The sequence below is a fragment of the Panthera tigris genome, chromosome D1 (assembly GCF_018350195.1).
Source record: "Panthera tigris isolate Pti1 chromosome D1, P.tigris_Pti1_mat1.1, whole genome shotgun sequence".
Classification (NCBI taxonomy): Eukaryota; Metazoa; Chordata; class Mammalia; order Carnivora; family Felidae; genus Panthera; species Panthera tigris.
The window spans coordinates 64899726-64924316 of record NC_056669.1 but is presented as its reverse complement, the minus strand read 5'-3'; the positions used below and the strand labels follow the sequence as shown (position 1 = coordinate 64924316).

At 45.8% G+C, this 24591-nt stretch overlaps 1 protein-coding gene across 5 annotated transcripts in view; it reads left to right on the top strand.

Moving 5' to 3' along the window:
• TRIM66 (tripartite motif containing 66) overlaps positions 1-6875 on the top strand; it is a 54819-nt gene extending 47944 nt beyond the window's left edge. For all 5 annotated transcript variants that reach the window (XM_042957770.1, XM_042957771.1, XM_042957774.1 and 2 more), the window contains 10 exons: positions 8-529; positions 695-887; positions 2395-2455; positions 2897-3071; positions 3377-3666; positions 4155-4281; positions 4608-4682; positions 5052-5204; positions 5618-5836; positions 6585-6875. In XM_042957770.1, the coding sequence (XP_042813704.1) occupies positions 8-529; positions 695-887; positions 2395-2455; positions 2897-3071; positions 3377-3666; positions 4155-4281; positions 4608-4682; positions 5052-5204; positions 5618-5836; positions 6585-6644 (1875 nt within the window). In that variant the 3' untranslated portion in view covers positions 6645-6875. The remainder of the gene's footprint in view (positions 1-7; positions 530-694; positions 888-2394; positions 2456-2896; positions 3072-3376; positions 3667-4154; positions 4282-4607; positions 4683-5051; positions 5205-5617; positions 5837-6584) is intronic.
• Positions 6876-24591: the final 17716 nt, after the last annotated feature.

The window sequence follows — 24591 nt, the reverse complement described above, 5'->3', positions numbered from 1 at the left end:
CCTGCAGCACTCCACTTCGGTGAGCATCATGGGCTTTTCCAACACACTGGAGATGGAGCTGTCATCTACCAGGCTGGCAAGGACCCTAGAGCCACAGATCCAGAGCGTGAGCAGCCTGCCTGCCGCCCCTTCCCACATGGTACCAAGCCTGCTGAGCAGCACCCCCACAACTGTGTCCAGCCTGATGAGCAGTCAAAACCAGGCTATGCCCAGCCTGACAGTGGGTCATCTGCCGACCATACCCAGCCTTGTGCGCGGCACACCCCAGTCCGTGCCCAGCCTGATGAGTGATTCCTCCCAGGCCATCACAAGCCTAGCAAGTGATCAGTCACAGGCCAGGCCCAACCTGATGTCTGGTCCCACCCAGGCTATGCCAAGTCTGGCGACTTGTCCTCTGCAGAGCATGCCTCCAGCTTCTGACGCGCAACCAGAAACTGGATCCAGCTGCAGTCCTGGCTCTGGGCGAGCTGTAGGGAGCCTGTGCCCTGGAGATGGGGCTGACCCCTCTCTCGGGAATGCCCTGTGTAAGGTAAGTCCTGGGTAAATACCATTCCACACCCTCTACTCATCACTGGGCAAAAGGGTGGCCGCTGCAGATAAGAGCTTATCCTGGCCTTAGCTTAATAGCTTTATGACCAGTAACAATAAAAATGTCTCATTTCTTTGATTCTTGTTGGCCTTTCGCTTTTGAAAGATGGAAAGTGAGGATTCTACCCGCTTCACTGACTCTCTGAGACAAGACTCCACAACCCCTGGTCTGGATGCTTCCAAGGATTTGGCTATCCCTTTAGAACTAGAGGAGCCAATTAACCTCTCTGTGAAGAAACCCCCACTGGTCCCAGTGATCAACACATCCATGGCTCTGCAACAGTACCGGAACCCAAAAGGTGAGGCTCAAGTCAGTAGCCTGTTATTTGTGCTGGCCACAAACATGAGCTCAGCACTCCCAGGTGACAGAGAGGTCAGGAGACAGGCTCTAGGTGTGAGGGAGCAGTGTTTCTCTCTCTCTCTCTGCTCAGTTCACTTCTTCCCTCTAGAACTGACTTATTGGTACCTGTTCTGTTTTCCTCACTGTGGCCGGGGCTGATCCAGGCATGGCCAAGACTTAGCTCCATGTAACATTCCCATGGAGGTCTGGGTTAGAGGTGGGGGAAGCAGGAAGAACTCATCCCAGAAGGAAGAACTCTTCCCGGGAAGAACTCATCCCAAAACTCATCCCAGAAGGGCTAGCCTTGACAAAATATTTTAGGGAACAGAGCATGTGTGACTTTGGAGTCAGGTAGATCTATCATAGAAAACCAGCTCTGTCTTTTTATGTTTGATCCTGTGTGAGACCCCTAACCTTTCTGAGGTGATTTCTTTCTCTGTAAATGGGGCTAGTGTAACTACTTTGTAGACTACTGGGCCAAATAACTACAGTGAGATCATTTGATGACTTTCTCTGTAGTAACAAGAACTTGCCTTGCACCCAGCAGTCATCTGGATATATGGTGTGCCTCATAGTAAAGAGAATTTGGACTGGTAGAGATTGGCTCTGATTCTCTTCTCAGCTACCTACACCCCTTCTCAAATGGGACTTGCCTTCTTCTGTGGTAGGCGAGGGCTAGCTGGAAAATTTGTAAGCAACTGCCGAGTGAGAATTTGGGACTTTTTCTGTTTAGTGTATGATGTGTGTTTAGTCTGTAATGAACCGTCTATTTCCCATATATCTAATAAATGAAAATGAAATAATTTTCCCCTTGTTTCTTTGCACTGACTGAAAGACTAACTGAACACTGATTGGTTCTTATTAACTGTGTAATAATGGAAACCTGAATTTTAAACAATCAAATTTTTGGACTGTGCTTGCCCAAGGAAAGTGCCTAGGATAGTGCCTGGTGCTGAGTGGGTGCTCACTAAATGCTAGTATCCTCCTCTCTCCCCGCACTGCCCCCTGCCCAGCTACACAGGCTCTACTGCTCTACCCAGGGTAGGGCTACGGGAGCCTCTTGCCTATGTGGTATGAGCTAGATTCTCAGGCAGTACTAGAATATCAGAATTTGGCTGAAAATGCAGAGACTGGACAGAATGACCCCTGAGAGCACGTAACCCCAGTATATGGGAAACAAGAGATTTCTGAGCTCATTTGGAAGGTGAGAAGCTGGCCCCTCACCCGACCCAACACTCACCCATAGACAGCCTCTGAGTGTTGTTTCTCTTTTTAAAAGAAGGTGGCCTTCTTCTCTCAGGAAGGAGAGCCGTGGTAGGATTGCCACCATTATGAATGATTACAATGTGGGTAACAGTTGTATGATAGGTGTGTGGCCAAAGGTATGAATAGCACATGAATGGAAGGTATGGGTATTGGGCATGTTGTTATAAATGTATGTCACAGGTATTTGTCTTTTGCATTAGAGTATGAGAATTTTAAACAAGGAGCCCTGGAATTGGATGCAAAAGGGAACCAGAGTATCAGGTAACAGGCTCTTGGCCCAACCTCCCTCTCCCACCCCTCAACTTCATGTCCTGGGAGGTTGGCACAGAAAGCACACTTGATGACTTCACTAGAAGCAAAAGTTTGCCTGCAACTGTCTTCTTCAACTCCTAGACCCTTGAGTAGGATCTGTGTGGTTGGGAGTCTGGAATGCCTGTGGGAGTCTGGGATGCCTGTGGGAAGCTATCCTGGCTCCTGCACCAGACGGCATGTGCTCTGTGTGAAGTCCTCCCTCTTTAGGAATCCCCTCTTCTTTGAGCAAACAGCTCGCCGGGGGTGGGAGGGAGAAACATGGGCCTGCATGGGGTGGTACTGAGGAGATCTTGAGCAGCAGTTCAGTTGTCGGATCATGGTTGAGCTGACTTAGAGGCTGGGGTCAGAGGAGGCTCCCACTAAGACCCAGGGGTGTCCCTCTTGCCACAGGCCCTTCAACAGCGAGCCTAAGATTCCCTATGTGCGACTGGAGCGGCTCAAGATCTGTGCTGCCTCCTCGGGAGAGATGCCTGTGTTCAAGTTGAAGCCCCAGAAGAATGAGCAGGATGGGAGCTTCCTGCTGATCATCGAGTGTGGCACTGAGTCCTCCAGCATGTCTATTAAGGTACCACTCTGCTCTGTCTTGTCCTTGAGCTTGGCCCACCTTAGGAGCCTCTCTTCTTTCTCCACTTCATTCAGAATTCTGGCTCTGGCCTTGTCCAGAGTCTGAGTGGGGCTGCAGCCTGACCAGACTTGTCCTCGGCAGCCAGGGGCTTGTGAGATGCATATCAGGAGGCTCAGCATTCTTGGGGCTCAGCTGGCCTGGGGGCCTGGAATAAATTGGTGCCCAGGGCTTGTCAGTCCCTCCTCTCCCTCCCTCCACAACTTGTTGGTGCTGTGCTGACTGCTCAGACTCACTTCTTCTCCAAGGTCAGCCAGAACAACATGCCTGATGCCATCCAGGCCCCAAGTCTGGGGGGAAGAAAGGTCACTGTCACTTCTCTGGTGGGGCAGCAGCCACCAGAGGGGGAGGGTGCACCTCCTGAAGAACAAAGACTCATTCCTCGGACCCCTGGAGCCAAGAAGGGGCCCCCGGTACCAATAGAGAATGAGGACTTCTGCGCTGTGTGCCTCAATGGGGGAGAGTTGCTGTGCTGCGATCGCTGCCCCAAAGTGTTCCACCTTTCCTGCCACTTGCCGGCCCTGCTCAGCTTCCCCGGGTGAGTTGTGCCAATCTAGGGCCATTGGCTGCCTAGCAGGGTGATCTTCCAGGGATGACTATTCCAGGCCAGGCCCACAGAGCTCCCTCAAATGGGCTTCCTCCCCTCTCTGGGCCTACATGAATTGCAGGTATGTGAGTCAGTGGCCCTACTGCCTTGTGCCTTCTATGCATAGATAGGAAGGTGTTTGAAATTTGAGTGGCTGTTTTTCTTCCTCTGTTCCCTGTTTCTTCCTACACACACAGGTTTGTCCCCATACTCCCCTCTCAGCCCCTTGCTAAATCCAATTTTTTTCTGGATTCACTCCATCCCAAGTTAGTGAATTTCTTTAAAGCTTGTGGTTAGGAAGCCATTCCCTACAGGGCAGGCCTAGGGACTGAGTCTCCCATACCATTCTCTCTCTCTGCCCCCATCTTGGAGCAGAGGGAGAGGGGAGGTGGCTCTGGGCCACCTGCTGATGCCTAATTTGGCCTCATCTGCCTCTGCAGGGGAGACTGGGTGTGTACCTTGTGCCGCAGCCTGACCCAGCCCGAGATGGAGTACGACTGTGAGAATGCTCGCTATAATCAGCCTGGAATGCGGGCCACTCCTGGCCTGAGCATCTATGACCAGAAGGTAGGGAGGGGTTTCTGAAAACAAGGTTCCCTGCCTGGGGCAGCCTCCCTGTGCCAGGGGCTGAGGCCTTTCTGAGGGGGATGGGAAGTCTCTCCAGGTATCTCACTGTTGGGCTATGCCTGACAGCTTGGCCCATGGGGGTTTTTGCTATGGATTCCCTTCTGCCAGCTGTCTTCCTCTAGTCTGGCAGGCTGTGCTGTGCCTTAACGTGTTGGCCCACGCCCTGTGGGACAGAGCTGACCCTGCTGGAGTTATCAGGGTCACTGTCTTCAGTTCTTGAGATGGGGCCAGGCCGAAGTAACGTGCTGCCATTCTGGTTTCTGCAGAAGTGTGAAAAGCTGGTACTGTCCTTGTGCTGCCATAGCCTCAGCCTGCCCTTCCATGAACCTGTCAGCCCGCTGGTAAGGAAGGCTTCCTGTTTCTGCCGGCTCCGAGGGCCCTGGGCCTGGGTGTGAGTCCAAGTGCTACCCTGGGGCGGGCTCAGAGCATGGCCGCTGGAAGTCTGATTAATCCGTGCATGGGCTAGCGGACTCAGTGTGGCCACCGCAGCCCCCCAGCCCAGCTGCTGCTACACCACACCTGACTTGACAGTGAAACATTCCTCCTTCTCCCTTTTTGTCTCCTTTCTTCTCTTTTCTTCTTGCTGCTGTTCTCTTGTTCTCTTGTTCTATTTCACATCTGTTTCAACTCATTCTCCATCTCTCCCTCTTTCTTCTCTGTACCTCTACTTCTCTCTTCCTGCTTTGCTTCCCCTTCTTTGCTCCCCCAAGGCTCGGCATTACTACCAGATTATCAAGAGGCCCATGGACCTGTCAATCATTCGGAGGAAGCTGCAAAAGAAGGACCCAGCTCACTACACCACCCCAGAGGAGGTGGTGTCAGACGTCCGCCTCATGTTCTGGAACTGTGCGAAGTTCAATTATGTATGTCTTGCCTGTTTTCCCCCTCCTCTATTTCCCAGTGACCCCAAGACTGATGCCTGGATGGGGGCTATCAGGTTTGGTCCTGAGCTGCCATAAGGACATGGGAAACTTTTAGGGTCTCCCGTAGTGAGTGTTTAAAAGCTCTCTCCCACACTTGGGCCTCAGTGTGGACTCAGAAGGAAGAAGGGGGGAATGCTGGTGGTTGGCCCTCTGTGGGTTACTGTCAGGGTCACTTCTGCTTGAAGAGATGGTACTAAACTGGTTTGGTCTTGAGTCTTCAGGAGAAAATGTCACATTCTAGACCTCCAGGAAACCTAGCCAGGCTTTGTGCTCTTTGTATAGCTCTTGAGAGACCTGGAAGAGATGGGGTGGTGGATACGGGCCCGACCATCACTGCTCTCCTTCCCTTTCAGCCTGACTCAGAGGTTGCAGAGGCCGGCCGCTGCCTGGAAGTGTTCTTTGAGGGCTGGTTGAAGGAGATCTACCCGGAGAAACGGTTTGCCCAGCCAAGGCAGGAGGACTCAGACTCCGAGGAGGTGTCAAGCGAGAGTGGGTATTCCACTCCGCAGGGTTTCCCATGGCCCCCCTACGTGCAGGAGGGCATCCAACCCAAGAGGCGGCGGCGACATATGGTAAAGAGTTGCTGCCAGCTGGCAGGCACGTTGTGGGGCCGGTGGGTGGGCAGTCAGGGGGCACCCAAGCAGCGTGTACAGAGCAGCCTAAAGCAAAGCTGCTGGAGGCACAAAGAGTGCTCAGAAGGAACCCTTGCTCCCAAGCCTGTAGTCTAACAGGAAGTCAGGGCAGTGCAGGGCTCATCAAGTCTCATTACCACTGAGGCTTGAAACTCAGAGAGGTGGATGCATCTGCCCAGGGTCACCCAGCAAATTAACAGCAGAATCAGGGTGGGAAGCCAGGTCTCCCGATTCACAGCTCAATGCTGATTCTTCTCCACTGTGGTCCCCAGAAGAAGAGAAACACCTGGTCTCAGGGCCTGGTCTCAAATTCCGTTTGGGAGAAAGGAAGGGATATTTTCAGCCCCTTGGTGTAGAGAAGGAGGGAGAGGTGTTGCTTACAGTAGAGAGACCGCTTCTGATCTGTGTCTGGTCCCACATATGCAGACATGGGACACAGTTCAGTGCTGTTTCATTCCGCTGAAATGTCTTGCCTGCCTGCCTGCTGTGTGCAGCCATCCCCAGTTGTTTACATCACTTGGCCCACCATGTTTAGTGGCTGCAGTGAGTTTTGCTGTTGCATTCCTGGGGCAGAGGAAAACACTTTGGCTCTGGGGAGTCCCAGTCTGGACACTTTGCCTTTGCACGTTAATAAACACTACCTTTGGTTATTTTGATTCCACACACACATATTTTTTTTTTCTTTCAGGAGAATGAAAGAGCAAAAAGAATGTCGTTCCGCCTGGCCAGCAGCATCTCCCAGGTGTGAGAGCTGGTGGTACAGCAAGCACTCTGGCAGCTGGCGACCCATCCTGTTGACCACTCCTCCCCACCTTTCAGCTCATTCTCTTCAGATCGTGGATGTGAGACAAGTCTTGTCGAGCTGTGTAGTGCTCTTTGCCGTTTGCATCTTACAACATTCATTTGGGAGCCATAGTGCATCCACTACAGAGAAGATTTCAGTAATAAACAGCAAAGAGGGAGGTGTTCCCTATTACCAGAAAAATCAGATGTGTGGGGTCCACTTGACAAGACCAAGTCTGGTCAGGCTTGGGAGGACTTAACTTCCTTGGTGACTGCTCTCTGCTAAGGAGAGCAGACTTTTCTCACCTTTCAGTGTGCAGGGCTCAGGAGCAATGTATCTATCTGAAGTCCTCCTGGGTCCAGAAGAGGGTAAAAGAAGGGAGAGAGGTTCTGACATATGGCAGGCCTGTGATCCCTGGCCCAGCACAGCCAAAGACTGTCACTGTTTGCCTTTGCTTGGCCTGCCAGGACAGGAAGCTGCCCTGGGCAGGGTGATGGAGGCTTCCAGAGGCCATAGGTCTCAATTGGTGCCTATTCGGGTTCTAACGGTTTTCAGGGTATTTGTTTCTCATGCTCCCTGTCCCGATGTTGACTTAGGTGGCCGCTATGAAAGTGCTCTAGGTGGTATGTATGGCATTCTTGACGGGGCCAGGTGGCTGTGCAGGGACCACCGACAGCTTCAGGCTCAGACGTGCAGGCTTAAGGAGATGTCAACTTCAGAGCCTGTCCTCTGTGCCACTTACTTTGGGTTAATAACTCTTCTTTAGTGTCAGAACCTGCCTTCCTAGAAGTGATTGTCAGTGGCCATCCCTTCATTGTCTCCACTCAGAGATCTGGAGCCTGAGTTCTGCTTGGGTAAACCTGAGAGTTGGGTTGGGCAAGGGGAGTGACCCAGAACTGGCTTGCTGTGCTAGGCTTCTCCTCTGTCGTAGAGATCCTAGTTCTCAGCCTTTCCACGTTCGCAGAGCCAAAGATCAGAAGTGAGTTCTCTGACTCGCTCACCCCCAGGCTGTCTGCAGCCCCCAAAAAAGTCAGGACTCTACTGGCAGCCCTTTTCTGTTGGAGGTTGGAGAAGGCCAAAGGGACTGCCAGGAGCGTGGTGTAATCATTCATGGGGGAAGTTCTGTCTAGGGTAGAGAAGAGGAAACTGACAGGTGAGAAGCCAGTGTCCTTCAGTGACTTTGAAGCAACTTCAGGACATCACTTCTCCAAGAATGCAGAAGGAAATGTTCTGGAAGCCATGGGAACAGGAATTCCAGACTCTATCTCAGATGGAGATGGATCTTCATGGTCCGTGTGGGGTGTTTGGGGAAGGCTGCATAGGCAGATGCTGGGGGTCAAGCTACTTCCTCAGCCAGGACTTGGTTGAGAAGGACCCTATTGCTGATGGTGTTGGGGGAGCTGCAGACCTGGCGCTTCAGTGGGCTGGCTCAGAGACATCACTTTGTCGTGGCTTGGCTTTATTTTTGCTAAAAGATGAAATTTAAGGAAGCTGTTGTTTGTAGGGCCTTTGTTAAGGGGAACATTCTGCTTAGAGGAAGCTCTGCTTTCCTTGTCAGTCGGTGGTGCTGCTCATTTCCTTCGCCACCCAGGCTGAGAGGCCATCCTCCGCCGGCCATTCTTTCACCAGCACCTGCCAGGCTCTCCTGCGCAGACAGGCTTCCATAATCCCGTTTCCCAGTTTGGGGTAACTAAGTCTTTCGTGCTTCACTAGCCAGGCAATCTTTAGACCTAGCCCTCTGTTCTTTGGGGCTCACATGACTCTCTGGCTTAGGCTCTGGCCACTTTCCTTTCTATGTTTGAATCGTTTTCTCTGTTTAGTTGACTTGGCGAGGTTCCCTCTGTAATTACCTCATGAATTCATGCTCTAGGTCATCTTTCCTGTGTTGTGGCCCCCATTTCCACCTTCCCTGAGTGAGAATCATGGTGCTTTGTGTCAGATAGCCAGGTGAGGGCTGTGACAGTCTCAAACCTGACTGAGATCCTTCCACAGGACCAACCGGAGACTACAAATATAAAGCAGAAATACGGGGCTAAATGCTTAGCTCCCCTTTTATTCATGAAGCTCCTAGCTGGGTATAGCCTGCTGGGCCAGGGGATCGTAGTAACGTAGTCAAGAGTCACGTATTCCTTTCCCACCGCAGAGACCCTGCATGCTGAGAGGCCCACTTTCGGCACCTGAGCAGATGTAGGGTATCCTCCCTGCAAGGGTGCAAGGCCATGGCCCGCCACACCACCCCTGCATTGCTTACCCCACACCACTGCCCTCCCCCAGGCTTTTCCTGTGTACTTAGCACCAATGTTTTGTGTCATGGTTTTTGTTTTGTTTTGTTTTGCATGCAGAAAACAGAACATGACTTTTTATAAATTAAAAAAAAAAGCTGCTAGCTGAGTGACTGACTTCAGTGGCTCTTCCTTAACATCTGAGCTGTTCCTGCTTTTGACTCACTCCCACAATGGCCCCTTTTGAAGTCAGGCAAGTCCTTTGGCCCTTGACAAAGTCCTGAAATGGAAATACAGCAAGTTCCGGGGCCTCACAGTATAGAATGCAGTCCTAGAGGAGAAGTTGAGCTCCTTGGACGTGGGAGAAACAGGAGAGCCAAGCGGCTTCAGTGGAGGCAAAGGCGGGGGGGGGGGGGGTTCAGTGCAAACACTGCTGCAGGATGAATTGCAGAGTCCTCTTCCAGAACGTGGGCAGGCTGGCCCTACCTGACTCCTAATAATTGCCAACTATACCCTCTGCAGGTCCTCCTCCCACAGTGGCAGCTGCTGGGCCCTCTGTAGGCTCTGCGCCAGGCAGTCCTCACCATCAGACTCGGTGGGTTCTGGCTCCCTGTGCCCTCTTCTGGTGACAGCTCTTTGCCTTGCTCCTAAGACCTAGACCCCTCCTTATTTGTTCCTGGGCTCCGCTCTGCTCCCTCTCTGACTCCAGGATGCCCCCTGTAGTTTTCCCTTCTGAACCCCCCAACACCTTCTGGATCACCATGCCCTGTGCTTCCTCTTCTGCTTCTCCCTCCCTCCCTGCTGTTTATTTAAATGCCTGCTCCTTTAGCTCAGTTTCCTGACCCTGTCTCTCTCTTTCTTTGTTCTCCCAGTCTTTCAGCTTTCTCCTGGTGGGCTGCTTCCTCTCCCTACCCTGAACCTGTGACCCATCACACACTGACCTTTTTTATCAGCATCCTGAACTTTCTTATCCTCTCCATCTCAAAACTTCCCCTGAAACTGCCAACCATTCTCCATTTTCTGCATCAGCTTATTTGCTGCTCTGTCTTCCTGGGTTGCTAAACATGACAGATTCAGAGTTGACACCCTCAGATGGGCTGTCAGCATTGAATGGGTATCTTTGATGTGATTGCGTTGCTCTCTGTCCACGCCCCTCATCTTTGCTTTCAGCCAACGACTGACCTCATTGCCTATTCACCGAAAAGTCCCTAAAGCAAGAACCTCCTTGCCCATTGGCTCCTTTCTCCTTCCCATCTGTCTGTGTCTACATCCCTCCTCACATCCTTCCCTTTTGCTCCTGTTGGGTGCTCTGTTTCTTGAATCCTGCTGTATGGCCTCCAAGACTTTGCTCTGCCCCTCATCCACTGCCCCATTTGCTGGGGTCTTAACTTCCCTCTCACTGGTGCTCCACATAGCCTACAAACAAGCAAAGGTCTCCCCAAGACTAAAGCAAAACGCTTAGGGTATGTTGCCCCTTATACATTTTCCTTATTAGCCAAGTTTCTTTTTTTTTTTTTAATTTTTATTAAAAAAATTTTTTTAACATTTATTTATTTTTGACAGAAACAGAGCATGAGTGGAGGAGGGGCAGAGAGAGAGGGAGACACAGAATCCAAAGACAGCTCCAGGCTCTGAGCTGTCAGCACAGAGCCTGACGTGGGGCTCGAACCCACGAATCACGAGATCATGAGCTGAAGTTGGATGCTCAACTGACTGACCCACCCAGGAGCTCCCAAGTTTCTTTAAAAAAGGATTTTTTCCATTAGTTCTTCTCAGTTGCTCTTCAACCCTCCACAGTTTTTCATAAAAGTCACCAGTGACCACCCATTGCCAAATAGAAAGAAGACCTTTCAGTCCTCAGCTGTCTGGAACTCTCCACAGCATTTCACACCACTTCACAGCATTTCTACCACTTCCTCTTTGAAACAGCCCCTTCACATGGCCTTTATGACACCATAGGTCCCTGGATTATTCTCTTACCTTTCAGCCACACAGGCTGAGCTTTCCTTAAAATCTTGACAAGGGAACATCCATAGCGCTTTGTGGTCTCTCCCCTTCAGGAATTGGGCCATCAGGAGGAATCACAGCCTCTCTGCTCCCCACCCTCTAAGTCTCCCATTTTCCTTGAGTCCGTTTCTTCTCCTGGACTCAGTTCTCCCCATGCCAGTCATGTTTATGAACTCTCTAGGGAGGACAGCATCTGTGAGCCCTTCCCTCTGTTTTTCCCAGTGCATGATGGAGACAGGTTTTAGATTTAGTCGCCAAGAGGTCCCATCTAAATCAGCCCACGAATGTGGATTGAGCCTTACCAAGAAACAGTTTGATAAATGGGATTCCCAGGCTGATGGCAGCTCCCAAGTACAAGTTAGAGGCACTTGGGATCATGGTATACCATGTTGCCATGTATGGTTCAGTGAGCTCCTAACCAGGAGGAGGATCCTGGCAGGGGTGAGTGTAATACTCACCAGTAATACTGGTAATACTCTGGTAGAGGGAAAACTGAGAAGTGCTGTGATTCATCACTTGCTTGGGGCTCTGCTGAGGTCATCCTGGCCTCTTTAGCCAGGTCTTTCCCATCTGATCACCACCACCTGCTTGCTCCAGTTGTTCCTAGAGCTGGAGGTAGATGGTGGTTGTTTTCTTGGAGGTGGGGAAATATACTAGAAACTTACGTGACTTGAGATGCTGAACACCTAAATTTCACCTCTGCCAGTTATGAGCCATGTGACCTTGGGTACAGTTTCCCCTTCTATAGAGTTGGTGGAGGGGGGAGGGTTGAAAACAGGGATCTCTCAGAGGCTTTATAGCTGGAAAGATGGTGATACTGATTCTAACTCTAAAGCTCAGGCCACACAGGGAGCAAGGGAATGTTGGGGAGTCTTGGCCAAGATAGGGCAAAGGGACTCATAGGCCAAACTGAGGTGCTTTGAGGAAAGCAGCTTTGAGCTGCTTCTTGAACTGTATACCCATTCCTCAAGCTGCATCTCTTTCTTGGATATCCAGGGTGAATTCCTCTTAGGCCTTTTTCAGAAGTGGCCATTAGATCCAAAGTGGTTGGGGGCAGGAGGGAGGAATATTGTAAAGGGAAATGTCACTGATCTTAAAAGGACCTACACATTCAAGAACAAATTAAAAAATAACACTTTTCTTTACCAATAATTGTGTCCTGGAGTGTTTCTTCAGTAGCAATGGTTGAACCTACTTCATGGTCTTTTTGCCTCATCATTAAGAGCCCAAGGTGGGGAATAGACTGGGAAGCCTTCTCTCTAGGGAAGAACTCAGCTCTCTGCTTCTTATTGAATGAACACAGCCCATTCCTCAAAATTAAGGCAATGAGGTTGAGGTGGAGTTAGGGGAAAACCACCTGAGTGCCCACCACTTCTAGGCAATGAACACCTCAAGAATGTTCCTTTATCTAGTGCCATTCCCCAGTCGCCTAGACTTAGCTGTCTTCTCTGCCCACTCTACGCCAGTGGTGTCTAGCCATTTAGGGTGTAAGGACATTGTTCTGAATATTCATCATTCATTTTAACTGCATAGAATCTGAACCCCTTTCCTATTTGGGTGAATTCCCCACTTCAGGAGTCTTGAGAGGAAGAGCTAACTCCTCACCACAGTAGCTAAATGTACTAAAATCTTGATTTACCATGTCCCTGGTAGCCAGGATACAGTTCTAATGGTAGTCATTAAAATAAGCATGGGGGGGGGGTGGTGGCTCAAGGACCACAGAGACTTCTTGGTGGTGGTATTGGTTGCAGGTAGGTGAGGTTTTCATGGCAGCAAGAGCAGCAGAACAAGTTGAAGCCCCTGGTGCCTGATGGCAGGGATGGTTCCTACAGCAGACCAGTTAGCTCCTAGTTCTCTCGCCTTTCCAACGGCTCTATGAACTCTCTAAACAAATATTTTAAGAAACTCATTTTCTGCTTAAATTAACCAGAATTGGGTTCTTTTACTTGGAACTAAGCACCCTAACTGATGCAGAAATCTCAGAGAATCTAGTGAAGTCAGGGACCCACTCTCCAAGCTCCAGACCCACATGTCCTATGGTCTATTGGACACCTCCACTTGGGTGTCTCAATGTCACCTGACATACTAGCCAGTCCCTGGCACCCTTAACATATTCTTCTTCAATATTCCCTATCTTGGAAGCCGGGGATGCGGGAAGAAAACCAGGAGGATGTGGTGTCAGAGAAGTTTGTGTTTCAAGGAAGGATGATCATCACTTTTAATATTTAAAATGATACCTGGAAGTCTTCTCTAAACTTATCCCTTTCCAGACTGGCCCAAGTACCTGAAACCTTATCCACACCTCCTCTGAGTTTTCTTCTGTGTTTGTCCTTACTAATTTTCTAAGTACTATCTTTCTCCAGGTCCCAGGGACATCAGCCTGTCCACTCTGACCTCCTCAGTTTCCATGGCAAGAAACTACAGCAAGCCTACTCCCCAGAGCAAGCCCTGTCCTGACAGGCAGGCCTATAGCAGACCTGTTCCTCTTGCACATGTGGCCAATGTACTATTTTATCCACTAGGCAGTAAAGGAGGAGCCTAATCCAGGGCCTAATATAAAAATAAGTACCAAAAAATTAAAAATAGCAAAGTCTAAATAAATACCCAGTGTCTAAGTTTTAACCCTATTAATTTTATAACAATTCCACAATATTTCTCCATGAATGCTGAACCTACAGAGCAGGAGACCCAGCGTACAGCAAGCCCAGGAAGCTTAGGAATATCCTTTTGGTCCAGTGGGCAAATAATGCTCTGTTTTTGGTATAAGAGTGCAGGCTCAACTGCTGTAACAACAAAAGAGACTCCAAAATAAAGGGGCTTAAAAAATAGCAATGTATTTCTTTTTCAGGTGACAGTCTGAGAGGTAAGCAAGAAGTCTTTTTCAGGTGACAGTCTGAGAGGTAAACAAGCAGTTTAAGGTGGGTAGATGGCTCTTCTGTTCGAGGCTATCTAAGAACCCAGGTTCTTTATAAGTTCTGGTGTCACCATTCTCTAGGATTCAACCAGGGATTGAAGTGGTTGACCAGTAGTTTATCTGTGTGCCTGCCTGGAGGAAGGGTAAAGAGAGAGGAAGTGGAGGGCAAGCAGTTTCATTTAAAACCTCTGTCTTGGGAGTTGTATACATTGCTGCTTCTGAAATGCAAATTCGTGAAGCATTCCATATTTTTAAGTATGAGCTTTGAATCAAAGTCATTGTTAGATTTCTTCCATGCATGTATGTGTTCCAGTAACGCCAATGGGATGGTGTTAGAAGAGAGTTGCATGGATAAAATCTGGTTCAGAAAAGAAAAAACACACAAACAAAAGCCCTGTGTCTTGGAAGTTGTGCACATCACTGCTTCTCAAAATCAGTGGGCCAGATCTTATTCCTGAGACAACATCCAGCCTCAGAGGAGGCTTGGAAACATGAACACCATAGCCTCAGCCAAAGGACTGAGACCTGGTGCTGGTGGAAGCAGTTGCTCTTCTCTAGGGTTCTACTATCCATTTGTTCCAGTGAGTCCCAGGCGTGGCCCACTGACAGGGTCACTTCATGGCAAAGGCTGTGCCAGGGCCATGTCTCTGTGCCTTCTTAAGTTTATTAATTAGCTGAGTGGAGCATTCATCCTCTCTGTCCTAGATAAAATGTATCTCTGGGTAGCCAAATATTTGATGAGGGGAAGTGTCTCTTTCAAAAGTATTCCAGCTAATAATTGAAGGGTTGGTAGTTTGGAATATCACCATTTTCCAACCCCTAATGAATTCATGAATCTGGGTGATGACCACGCATGGCTACCCATATCACCAAAAGAGAGACATCTAGACATTACATGCCTCCTGATTGAAGAACACAATATCACCTACGAAATGCTTCCAAACAGATAGGATCTGAAACTAATCAGGCCTCTAGATCTACCTACCAATTAACAGATGTGGCTCCCACATGACAGAAAATGCAAAGAATAGAGGAACACCTTGAATGACATCACAAGGATACAGTCAGCAAAATTCAGTCTGTGGAACCCATAGGACAAGTGATCTGGTTTTTCAACAAACATATTGCAAGGGGGATAAAAGTGGGATGGACAGGAAACATATGGACTAAAGAGACTTAAAAAGCATATAAATCAATTGTGAAGTATGGAACTTACGTCCTGATTTAAACTAAAAATATCATGAGGCAACTGGGAAAAGCTGAACATTAACAGGATATTTGATGATACCAAAAACTTATTATTTTTCATGTTATTTTTATTTTGTATTTTACATTTTTATTGTTTTAGAGGGTAAGGGTTTGTCTTAGTACAATATTAGAAACAATAAAAAGCCTATAGAAGATGGTTAAATAATTACTAGAACATAATTTTAAATGATATTTAAGGAACTTATAGGACATACTTTAAATGAGACAAAAATTCTCAAAATCTTTGTTTGGACTAAGAATCTTCCCAGAGTAATGAATGCATAAAGGGAGAAGAAAATTCCAAAGTTCTTCTGACTTGAGAAGGCTCTCGAGTATTTCTGGAAGCAGAGACATCAGTTTAAACAATTATCAAAAGAGGAATAAATTATTAATGCAAACAAACAGATTTGCAGATTAGATTACCTTTTATAGAACATCATAACACTCTATGAAGCACAGGATGCTTTTGTATGAATAACATTTCCAAGGCTCACTGAACAACCCTGCTCTGTTTTCTGTTACTATAAATTTTCACGCAGTCTCCACAGTGGATAGGGATGTCTAGAAGATTGTCTAGTCTTTAGTGTTAGTTGGACTAGGTTGATTCTCACTAGCAGCTAGAATGGCCTAAATTTTCAAGTCTGAGCACTAAAATGCTATCATTTTACTTTAAGACAAAATTTCCTGCCTAAGAAGCTTTAAGTGTATAATAGAAAAGAGAATAACAACTACATAAAGTGCCTGGTCCTTAGATCAAATACTAGATACCAGATCCAAAAACAAACCAACCAACCCAGTTGTAAAGGACATTATTTGGACAAGTGGGAAAATGTTAATATGGGTTGGTAGCTTGTGTTGATATGAAATTTCCTGAGCATGATAATTTGAACTGTGGTTGTAGGGGAGAATGCTAAAGTATTTAGGGATGAAGTGTCATGGTGCATGCAACTCTTAAAGGTTCATAAAAATGATGTGTTATATTACTAAAGTAAATGTGGCAAAAACTTAACAATTGGCAATTGTAGATGAAGGGTGTTTGGGTGTTCATTACACTGTTCTTGGGAGGAGAAGGGCAAATTTAACAAATAGAATATGAGGCATGCATCTAGAATGGCAACAAGGAAAATACTTATGAGATGATGCCAATCAAAAAAAAAGCAGAACACAGAATTATATGTAAAATCAAAGGAAAAAAGATATAAATAGATTGAAATGTTTTCAGTGGTTATATATTAGGGTGGTAGCATTATGGTATATATTAGGGTGGTAGCGTTATGATTTTCCTGCTTTTTCTCCAAACTTTGCACTAAAAGGTTGTACTACTTTTACACTTATGCAAATATATAAACTTTTATCATGGTGTGTTTCAAATATCATCCTGTGTGTCTTAGCTCAGTCCCCCCTTCTCAGAGAGCTTGTCCTAACCACTCAATCTGAAGTGGACCCCAGGCACTTTCTCTCACAACCTTGTTTTATTGTCATCATAGCACTTACTACTATATCGTTTATCTTTTACTTGTTTTCTTGCTTATCGTCTGAGTCACCCCTCATACGATGTAAGCTTCCTGAGAGCGGAAATCTTGCCCAGACCCTAGAACAGTGCCTGTAGCTGCTCAATGGATATATGTTGAATGAATAACTCAGGTCTTTGTCATCCAGACTCCCATTTTACTGGGGACTCTCAAGTCTTGAGAAGGGGAAGAACTTGTCCAACGTTCCTCACAAGTTAGTGGCGATGTCGAACTAGAACTCAAGCTTTGTGACTCAGGTCTCTATACTGTCTTCTTTCAAAATTTCTCAGGCTGAAATAGCTCCTGAACACCAGACAAGTGGCAGGAGTAAAAGAGGATGCACAGAGCATTCCCCTTGTTGCAGTGTGCCAGAAGCCCCATAGGTGGCGCCAGCAGCACTTATGTAGCTCTAGGGAAAGTCTGGAAAAAGTGGTAAAGGCAAACTCCAGAGAGACATTTTGATGAGAAGCGGGATATCTGACAGTCTTAAATTGTCTCTCTACCTATTTCTCATTAGTTGTGAGGGAGAAAAAATATACAGTAATTATACAGAGGAGAAATCCACACCTTGACTGTGTGATCAAAATAACATCAGGGATGAGGGACAGATGGACGTATTGTGAGTCCAGAAGTGATACACTGATGACGGCACATCACTTATATAGTAACGAAGCCCGGAATGCACAACCTGAATCTAATGGGAAATACATCAGACAAGCTAAAAATGAGAAATGTTATGTTAGGGTCAGGGGATAGGGGACAAGATTTTTAAAAATTGTCCTTGTCACTAATGACAAAGAAAAATTCTAAAAATGTTCTAGATTAAAAGAGGCTAAAGAGACATGACAGCTAAATGCAATACCTGAGACTAGACTCAGCTATTGAGTCCTGGGTCCTGTACTGGATGGAGGGCAGGAAATGCTATCAAGGACATTATTGGGTCAACTGACAAAATTGGAATGTGGACAGTAGACTGCATTATTGTATCAATTTAAATATACTATAGCTGATAACTGTACTGGGTTATATAATAGAATATCCTTATTTTTAGGCAGTGTGCACTGGAGTGTTTAGGAGCAAAAGGCCAGAGTGTATGACACTTAATTTTAAAGGGTGCAGGAAAAAAAAACTGTGTGTGTGTATAAATATATAAATATATATTTATTTATTTATAATTTAAAGATATAAAGTATATTATATATTTATATATACTTTATATCTTTGAATTATAAAAATATGTATACATGTATATGTATATGTAGATATAAACAAAGCAAATGGGGTAAAATATTAAGAGGTGAATCTGGGTAAAGATTCCTTTTACTATTTTTTCTTTTTACTATTGGATTTTCTTTTTATTATTTTTATTTTTGCCATTTTTCTGTAAGTTTGAAATTATTTCCAAATATAAATTTACGAAGCAAAACCACATTGAAGGATGGTGGTTCCAGGTGCCTCCCCTGCCCACCCTTCTTTCTGTGGCACAATTCAGAGCTGGTGTCCTGCCTCACTTGTGCGTGACTTCTGCTGTCCCTTTGCTTCAGTCATTTCTCTCCTGAAAAGACTGAGTTTGGCTTCCAGCCTGTGAGGCTGAGGCCTAAGCTGGAAGGGGTGGAACTACTCTGTCCATGGCTGGGAAATGTTGCTGAAGCCTCTGTACGGTGAGTTGGAGAAGCAGTGGGGGGCTCTGAGTCCCGTCTTCACCCCCGACTCTGATCTCTGGGGCCTGAGGATATCCATGGGGTCAGCTCATTGCAAGCAATCAGGCTCAGGCTAGGTTTCCCCAGTCATTCTGAAGAGGCATCTGGTACCTGGGGGGCTCAGTTGGGCTGGGTGTGGCGTGAGCCTTGGCAGTATTGGGACAAGGAGGGCTTTGCTACCCTTTCCCTCTACCTACAGTTCCTTGGAAGAGAGACAATTCATTTTCTCTCCTGAGTCTGGCATGCTGGACACCCCTGAATCATTAGGAATCCTTCCAATCTTCCAATGATTTACTTTGCATTAAATCAGCAAAATTGGAGGTCAGGTGATAGGAAGAACATTTGCCCCAGGTCTGACCCTGCACTTCTTTCTGGGATGACTTCTGGTGGTGTTTCCCCCGGGGTTCCATACCCAACAAGTAAGAGGGAATTCATCCCTCCAACCCCATGCTGGGCCTGCCTCTCACCCAGATCTTCTCATAGGAGAGGGAGGTCAATCTTTGCAGTCAACTGGAGAAAAATGCAGACAGTCTGGATTAAGGCTCCAGTTCCCTTTTACTCACGTTGTAAGCCAAGCAAAAAGAGATTATTCCCTCTTACCTGAGCTCAGTAAATAAAGTTCTAGACGTGAAATCCCCTAGGCGTAGCCCAAAAATGTTTGAATGAGCTAATCAAACCACCAAATGACTGGTGTTTTCATCATTAAACCACCAGAAGACTCACTGTTAGCTTTAGTTACCCTTTTGGCCAACTTTGTATTGGAGAACGCTGAAGACTGAGGTAATGGCTGACTTGCACCATAGCATGCCACAGGTAAGAGAGGAAGTGATGCCTAATGGTTAGGAGCACAGAGTCAGGATCACCCAGATGGGACTCACCCTTACTAGCTACGTAGTCTTGGACAGGTCACTCTAACACACAGTACTTCCGTTTCTTTGTCTATAAAATGGGGATGATGATAGGACCTACCTCATGAGGTTGTTGTGAGGATTGAATACATTAGAATATATAAAGCATTTGGGACAGTGCCTGGCATAGAGCTGGTGACATTAGGTGAGTTAGTATAACCTGTATTTTATGAAAACCAAGACACAAATAGGCTGGCACTTTCTTGGTCCTTCAGGGAAGAGTCAACAGAATATTTTTCCATAATATATCAGGTTTGCTACCTGGCTGACAGCAATATATAATCAAGTTGTAAGGTACAACCCAACTTCAAAGTTTGAAAAATGAAAAAATGTGGATTTTAAAATCCATGAACTATAAAGCACTATTTAATTATTTTATTTTTAAATTGAGATATAATTCATATACCATAAAATTCACCCTTTTAAAGTGTACAATTCAGTGTTGTTTAGTGTATTCACAAGGTTGTGCAACCATCACCACTAATTTTAGAGCATTTTCATCACTCTAAAAAGAAACCCCACACCTGTTAGCATTCTCCGCCCATTCCCCACCTTTTCACAGTCTCTGGCAACCACTTAATCTACTCTCCCTATATATAGATTTGCCTATTCTGGACATTTCACATACATGGAATCATGCAATATATGGATGTTTGCATCTGTCTTCTTGCACTTAGCATAATATTTTCAAGGTTTATCTATGTTGTACCATGTATATGTTCTTCGTTCCTTTTTATGGCCAAGTAATATTCCATTGTATGGATACACCAGTGCATATGGCATGAAGTACACATGCAAATTCACTTCTTTTCATGTGCCCATGGTTTGGCCATGCCATTGTTTGTTCAAAAGACCATTCTCACCCCCCCTTCCCCGCATTGAATTATCTTGGCACTCTTGTCAATTGGTCAGTGATGCATGGGTTTATTTCTGGACTCTCAATTCTATTCCATTGATCTATATGTTTATCCTTATGCCAGCCTGGAAGTCTTAATTAACATAGCTTTATAGTAAATTTTGAAATCAGGAACTGTGAGCCCCCTCCCAACTTTGTTTTTTTTTAGGTTGTTTTCCCTGCTCTGGATTTCTTGCATCTCCCTATGAATTTTAGGATCAGATTGTCAATTTCTGCAAAAAAAGCAGCTGAGATTTTGATAAGGATCACATTGAATTTGTAGGTGAATTTGGGGAGTATTGCTATCTTAACAATATCAAGTCTTCCAACCCATTGAAACATTAATTTAGTTTTGGTGTGTACTAACTTGACTTGAATTGGTTTTATTTGACAAGGAGGCTGGGTCAGACATCCACGGATTATCAGAAAAACTGAGTTAATTGTCAAATGTTTCATTTTGAACTGTGGGGATAAGGTACATTTTTATTTTTGTCAAGGTAGGAGAAGAGAAAAAATAGAAAGACTTGCATAAATTTGTAGAGCCTACCAGAATCAAAGATAGAGCTTATTAGGAAAAAGTTACATTTTTCAAAGACATGTCCCCATTCAAAAAATTGTAATATAACACATAATTATAGATCAGAAAAATTACAGAGTGGTTTTTTGTGATGTTGAGTGTCTCAGAAATCTTTTGAATGACAGAGATTTTTAATGAATGCATAAAGCAATTCTTCTTGACTTAAGAAAACTCAAGTCCATTCCTTCCCCCCAAATTTTGGTATTGTTACTGATAGGGTAAACAAACCCTGGAACAAACTGTACTAATTGCTTCTATGTTTTGTTATAGTGACAAACTTTAATTCCCATCTCTCTCCCTTAAATGTCAAGCAACTTGATATTGCACTGTAACAATGACATTACCACATGGGGTGTTTAAATAAACAGCATACAACACTTGTATGCCAGCAGTGACATTAATAATTATGGGAACAGAATGAGAGAAGATTGTTGTATAGTAATGGCCCCTGCAAAAGATTGAGTTTGTCATGTTGGTGGTCATGGTGTTGCAATCTATTACCTCACTGAGATTCAATGACTCCAGCTATGGTAACTACCCATAATATTTAATGTAGCTGCCTTGAGTCACTGGAAAACTTCAAAAATTTTTTTTCTAAGGCATTTACATCAAGTGTTCCCAGGAAAACCCTATGCCCCTAGGTGCATATTTTAGGGAGTTGTGTTTTACTTCTTTGTGTAGTTTCTGATTCCTCTTTACAAATGTTAGTGATATTTGTGTACTAGAAATGAATATTTGTCTATTTGTCAGCCTACCTATCTACCTATTTATTCATCTATATTTCACCATGTTCTACAAAGCCTGTCTTCCTTCCTTCCTTCCTTCCTTCCTTCCTTCCTTCCTTCCTTCCTTCCCTCCTTCTTGTTTCCTTTCATTCATTCATTTACTAATGCCATGATTTTTTATTAAATAGCTATTAAGTTCCAGGGACTGTTCCAGGCACTGGGAACAAGCAATGAACAGCGAGGCTGGAGCCTAACTTCTGCTGAGGAAAGAAAGAAAATAAACAGGTTTGTTTTAGGTGGTAAGTGCCCTAAGACAACAAAGAAGGCAAAGTGATAAGACTGTGGAGTGGCACTACTTTAGATACAGGGATCAGGGGAGGCTTCTCTGAGGAGGTGGCAAGTGAGCAGAGACCTGAATGATGAAAAAGAACCAGCCTTGGGGAGGTATGGGGGCACAACATTGTAGATAAAGGAAACAGTAAGTGCAAGTTATTTGAAGCAGTTTAAAATAATACAGTCCATACAATGAAAGGCTGCAAAAAGATAAAAGTAGAAATGAGGGAAAACGGAAGAGAGAGAACAGGAGAACGTTGTATTGCTGGTGTGCAAGCCATAGAGTTCGGCAAAGTTATGAAAGTTGAGTTGCAACTTTGGTTCCTATCTTCCTGGAAACCAAGGTGAAAAGGGAAACACGATCGGTTTCATGGTATGTCTTCTTCATAAGGAAAAGAAGTGTCAGTTTTTCAAGGGGAAAAAGATGATTTTTTTGGCACTTAGGATGGAAATACACTTCTTGTGTGGACCTTTCTATAGTAGGCCATTCTATACGGGGCACAGAATGATTGTATTTGTCATCAGCTTTAGGATAATTTGTTACAACAGCCATAAAACTAGTATAATTAGATCTATTAAGGATGCAGTAACAGAAACTTGGTCACTTAAACTAGCTTAAGCAAAGGAGAGCACTTTATTATAGAGATTTGAAATATTCCATGAAATTCTAGGAATGTAGCTCATTTCAGGAAATACTAGGATTAGGGATAGGAAGCTGTCAGAACTCTTTTGGTCTCGTCTCTTTGTGGATCTTTTTCATCCTTCCTATTCTCTTCACATTTTTCCTGCAGCCTGGTTTTCTGCATTTCTACAGGCCATGTGGTGGGAAGCATGTCTATGGACAGCAACTGATTTCCCATGTTTCTATGTTAGCTACCTAGAGAAAGACTGAAATCTCTCAGTCCTAATTCCAAATTCCTGGGAGAGAGATATGATTGGCTCAGCTTGAGTCAGCTAACTACTATAGGAGCAACTGACTGTAGTCTGGTGGCCTAGTTACCTTGTCTGAGGATCCAAGGCTAGTTTCCAGAAAAAGACATCTGTTCTGCTGTTTTTAAAATACACTCATGTAGGGGTCAAGAAACCGTTTAATGGGTTTAAACCAACATTAAAAAGAGATAAAAATATCGGTGCATAGCATGTGGTATGGGTAATATTTTATAAAATTTGTTTCAGTTATTAAAGGTATAGGTCCATGTGTATTGGGTGATAACACATATTTCTTTGGGTGGATTATGGTCTAAAAAGTTTGCAGAACCCTAAAATTGGCAATCTGGTAGGATTCTGTTACAGAGATGTAATAAACAGCATTCTAAAATAATGTATTTTTTTAATAGCATTTTTCAATATAATCAGATGGCATAAGGATAAAGCATGACTTGGTACAGACAATTTTGCAAGGGTGAAGACAGTGGTCTTTGTCTGTCTTCTTTCAGGCTAAAATATAGCTAGTGGTGTGTCCAACCTGGCTTTGTATCATGGTCACTTGAGGACCTCTTAAAAATGATTTTAATGGGATCTGTCAAATCGGGATTCCTATAAGTGTAACCTGTGAATCTGTATTTAAACACAAAATGAAGCAAAACAAACAGATGTCTCTGACAGGTAGTCAGGTTTGGGACTTGCTAACCCCGAAACTATATAAGCCAGAGACTATATAACCCAGAGGGGTCATCTCCATACCTTTTAAACAATTCTCCCTAACTGCAGTTTCTCTCAACTGGGCTTTTCATAGGCATTAGGAAGTGAACAATTTGAATTTATTTCTTGGTAAGGATCTGGAATGTAAGGCTTCATAGCTGCCGATTAAAGGCAAATAAACCCGTACACTTCACAGTTCAGTGAAGCAGATGGCAAAGTTCATCTCCTTTTGTTGGACTTTGTGGCACTAACGCTCATGCTTGGATGGGGCAGTGTTGAGGGGGAGGGGCAAAGGGGAAATTCTTGCAGGCTATTCCACATCCTTTTTGTACAATAGTTCTGTATTTCTCCGGAACAAAGTCTGGCCAAGACCCCAAAATTCTACAGTTCAGGATATGGCAGGGATTGTTTGCGCTTGGAAAATTTGCAAAACTGACGTCATTTTGAGTTTTCTGATGAACCGGACAGCGTGAACCAGTTGCCCAGGGTACCCCCCCTCCTCCCAGGTTCTAAGCAATAAAATGAATGGACCTGCTGTACCAAGTTATTGGCTATTAATCAACTGAATTTTAGAGGATATCTGACTGAAATAATTAGGCCAGTATTAGCAGAGTTGCATTTCATCTCCACAGCTGCTCTAGAGCAGGACCCTTGTTCACAGAAGCCATTCCTAAAGCAGGTCAAGAAATACATTAGTAGAGCTGGAACCCATTATTTCTAGCCACTATTGCAGGGGGCCTGCTTTCAGATGGTTCCACTGAGGTTTGTGGCTAAAACTTATTTCTGGGAATTATCATCTTGTCTGTGAGCGGCGTTCGCGGCCCCTCTGAGGGGACACACACCCTTCACCCAGGCCTCCGCGCAGCGCTGACAACGGGTTCATGTTTCCGGGTTTGGGGACCAGCTCCGCACACACCGCCGGGCGATGCGTGCGGTTCCGGCCGCCACTGGCTGGCCGCTGCCTCCCGCGCTCTGCCTGGGAATACCCGCTGGGCATCGCCTCGGTACCGCGCTGGCACTGTTAGCGGGCTTTCATTACGTGTGAGGTGCGGCTGCTTCTCTGTCCCCGAGCCAGGGTTCTCTGGCCCGCCTCTGGGAGGGCTGCTCGCGGGGCCCGCTGGCGCCTCCTCGCCCGCCCAGCCGCGGGGCGAAGGGGCTTCGCTGCAGCAGACGCGCCGTGTCCCCGCGCGGCCCCCGTCCACCTCCCCGCGGCCTCGCCGCCGGCCGAAA